The sequence below is a fragment of the Frankliniella occidentalis genome, unplaced genomic scaffold (genome assembly GCF_000697945.3).
Source record: "Frankliniella occidentalis isolate FOCC.00 unplaced genomic scaffold, Focc_3.1 Scaffold655, whole genome shotgun sequence".
NCBI lineage: Eukaryota > Metazoa > Arthropoda > Insecta > Thysanoptera > Thripidae > Frankliniella > Frankliniella occidentalis.
In genome coordinates, this window is record NW_026267770.1 from 53 (window position 1) to 1,556 (window position 1,504).

General features: G+C 44.2%; 1 protein-coding gene across 1 annotated transcript; it reads left to right on the forward strand.

Annotated features, from left to right (window-relative positions):
- The first annotated feature begins 251 nt into the window (after positions 1-251).
- On the forward strand, positions 252-1,247 carry LOC127751654 (protein FAM133B-like). Its single transcript, XM_052275532.1, has one exon. The coding sequence runs from the start codon at positions 252-254 to the stop codon at positions 1,245-1,247; it is 996 nt and encodes a 331-aa protein (XP_052131492.1).
- The last annotated feature ends 257 nt before the right edge of the window (positions 1,248-1,504 follow it).

Here is a 1,504-nt window from a genome sequence, read left to right on the forward strand (position 1 = left end):
ACGTAGCAGAGGCGGAAACAGAGGCCGAGTAGTCGCCATCTTGGGATTCGAGATCTCGAGATAGCGACTGGGAACTGGCCGAAGGAAGTCACCAAACAAATGCGAATCGCGCCATCGGATTCAAAAACAAGTGACACAGGTGCATTGTTGTGAGAGCGTCAGTAGTTGAAAGTTGCGGATTGAGAAGTTGCGGATTGTGAAGTTTAGTGGAAAAGTGAATTTAGTGATAAAAACGAGTGAAGTGAAAGAAGATGGATAGAGATCAAGCACCCGAAAGGAAAAGTACATTTTCTAATCTTAAGATGGTGCAGAGGAAAGCAGGAGAGGAAAGGAAAATTTTGCAAGCCAGAGTGGATACTAAAGTGACCCCAACCAAGCCAGTGGACCCCAAGGAACTGGAGGAAAAAGTAAGAAGGGTGCAGGAAAAGTTTCGGCAAGATAGCGAGCAGAGACAGACCATATTTGTCAAGAAAACCCCTGCGATCAACAAGTTAAGAAGAAAGCTAGCACCAGAGGCAGCAACAGCACCAGCCAAGGTGAGCAAGATGGAGGTAGTGCTGGAGAAAGCAGAACGAGAGAAGGAGGAGCGAGCAAGGAAAGCAACAGAGTTAGCAGGGTCAGGGAAGACCTGGATAGAAATGATAGAGGAAGAGGAAAAAGCAGTAGAGGAAGCAATGGAGGTAGCTGAGACAGCAAGTGAACATGTGTGCTTACCAGGGCAGTGCGAAGTTATAGCAAATAACCAGCCGTTTTTACCCTCAAGCCCATCAAGTTATTCAAGCTCCTCGAGTTCCTCAAGTTCCTCAAGCTCCTCAAGTTCCAGTGAAAGCTCGAGCGAAAGTGAGAGTGAGAATGAAGGTGAAAAGAAGGATGAAACAATGTGCAGCGAATTTGAGCAGGAGATAGAGAAACTGCAGAACGTAATGGAGGAGATGGAAGAAGAAAAACAGATAGATGAGAAAATAATGAAGGAGGAGGAAGAGATTGCTAAGCTTACGGAGAAGTTAGAGGAACTGAACAAAAGCAAGGTGACATGGAGACTGTACAAAATAGACGAAGGGTGTTTGTCAAAACCGACACCAAAAAAGGAGTGGATGGAGAAGCTGCAGAGGAAGAAAGAGGAGGAACAAGGAAAGAAGAAATTTCATCCGGAGGACCCTCGGTTCCAGCTGCGTTGCAGAAAATGCAACCAGAGGGGACACCAAACGTCAGCATGCACTGCAGAGAAGAGGAAGAGAAAACATTAATATAAGTCCCGTGATTTAATAAAGCATGTTCAGTTAAATTGGAAAGCTAGTTGTAATGTAATTTCTGTTTGTTTTAAAATTTGAATAAAGTTGTAACCACTGTTTGTGAACCATGTGCAATTATTTCACAAACATTCCCAGCAGCACTGGAAGCGGAAACAACAGTAAGGGCAAACACATTGAAAACAAACAGGGCAGGAAAAGTTTAATCAGTTTTAAAGCCCAGAGTACGTTACAGACAAACAAGGCGAAAAGAG